The sequence below is a fragment of the Phoca vitulina genome, unplaced genomic scaffold (assembly GCF_004348235.1).
Source record: "Phoca vitulina isolate PV1807 unplaced genomic scaffold, GSC_HSeal_1.0 scaffold49, whole genome shotgun sequence".
Classification (NCBI taxonomy): Eukaryota; Metazoa; Chordata; class Mammalia; order Carnivora; family Phocidae; genus Phoca; species Phoca vitulina.
The window spans coordinates 11772738-11774349 of NW_022589752.1; the positions used below are offsets into that span (position 1 = coordinate 11772738).

At 36.2% G+C, this 1612-nt stretch overlaps 1 protein-coding gene across 1 annotated transcript; it reads right to left on the reverse strand.

Annotated features, from left to right (window-relative positions):
• Nucleotides 1–274: 274 nt before the first annotated feature.
• LOC116621597 (60S ribosomal protein L32-like) lies at nucleotides 275–748 on the reverse strand. The gene has a single exon (XM_032387468.1). It carries the CDS (start codon nucleotides 746–748, stop codon nucleotides 341–343), a length of 408 nt encoding a protein of 135 aa, XP_032243359.1. The 3' UTR covers nucleotides 275–340.
• Between the last annotated feature and the right edge of the window lie 864 nt (nucleotides 749–1612).

The window sequence follows — 1612 nt, forward strand, 5'->3', positions numbered from 1 at the left end:
TAAATTTGAATATTCTGAATTTATTTATATATTTCTCTACTAGTGAGTTTTATACTTTAATATGTTTTCCTGTTAGTAATATCTTTTAATTTCAGTTTGAAGAATTCCCTTTAACATTTCTGGTAAGGCTGGTTTAGTGGTAACAAACTCCATAACTTTTGTTTGTCTGGAAAACTCCATCTTTCTTTAATTCCGAAGGACAACTTTGCTGGTAGAGTATTCTTGGTTGGTAGGTCTTTTTCTGTTAGCACTTTAAATATATTCTACTCTATTCTTTTTTTTTTTTTTTTTGTAGTTTTATGGTTTTATTAACACAAATATGACGTGCACAACAAGCTGTCTATTCGTTTTCTTTGCTGCGCAGCCTGGCGTTGGGATTGGTGACTCTGATTGCCAGCTGGGCTGCTCTTTCCACAATAGCTTTGCGGTTCTTGGGGGAGACATTGTGAGCAATCTCTGCACAGTAAGATTTGTTGCACATCAGCAGCACTTCAAGCTCCTTGACGTTGTGGACTAGGAACTTCTGGAAGCCACTGGGCAACATGTGCTTTGTTTTCTTGTTGCTCCCATAACCAATGTTTTGCATCAAGATCCGGCCCTTGAATCTTCTGCGTACCCTATTGTCAATGCCGCTGGGTTTCCGCCAGTTGTGCTTAATTTTGACATAGCGGTCTGATTGGTGCCAGATGAACTTCTTGGTCCTCTTTTTAACAATCTCGGGCTTCACCAGAGGTCTGAGGGCAGCCATGATGCCCAGTAACAGATGGCTGCCACCTCCGCAGGCAGCCCCGAGGAAGAGAGCTGTGCTACTTTATTCTGGCCTGCAGAGTTTCTGCTGAAAAATCTGCGAACAGTCTTATGGGGGTTCTTTTGTGAATAACAAGTTGTGTTTCTCTTGCTGCTTTTAAGAGTCTCTCTGTCTTTAACTTTGACAATTCATTATGATGTGTCTTGGTGTTTATTTTTTTGTATTCATCTTATTTGGTACTTTATGAGTTTCCTGGATGTGAGTCTGTTTCTTTTTTCTTGTTAGGGAAGTTTTCAGTCGTTATTTCTTTGAATAAGCGTGGGACCACTATCATGGGTATATTGGTTTAGCTAATGTTGACCCATATGTCCCTTAACAGTCTATTGTTTTTCATTCTTCTTCTTTTTTTTTTTTTTTTTTTACCAGCTCTTTTAATTGGATGAATTCCACTGCTCTGTCTTTGAGCTCAGTGATCTTTTCTTCTACTTGATCTAGTCTTCTGTTGCTCTGTTGAATTTTTCAGTGAAGTTATTATATTGTTCAGCTCTGTTATTTCTGTTTGGTACTTTCTAATATTTTTTCTTTGTTGGAATTCTCACTTTGTTTATGCATTTTTCTGCTGACCTCAGTAAGCATCATTATGACCATTATTTTGAACTCTCTATCATTCAAATCAGTTATCTCCATTTCATTAAGATCTCTTTTGGAAATATATTTTGTTCCTTTTTTTGAAATATGTTCCTCTGTTTCTTAATGTTCCTTTACTCTCTATTTTGGTTTCTGTGTATAAGTTAAAATAGCCATCTCTCCCAGTTTAAAAAAATATGTAGTAATTTAATTAAAATTAAATTAAAAGAATTTTAA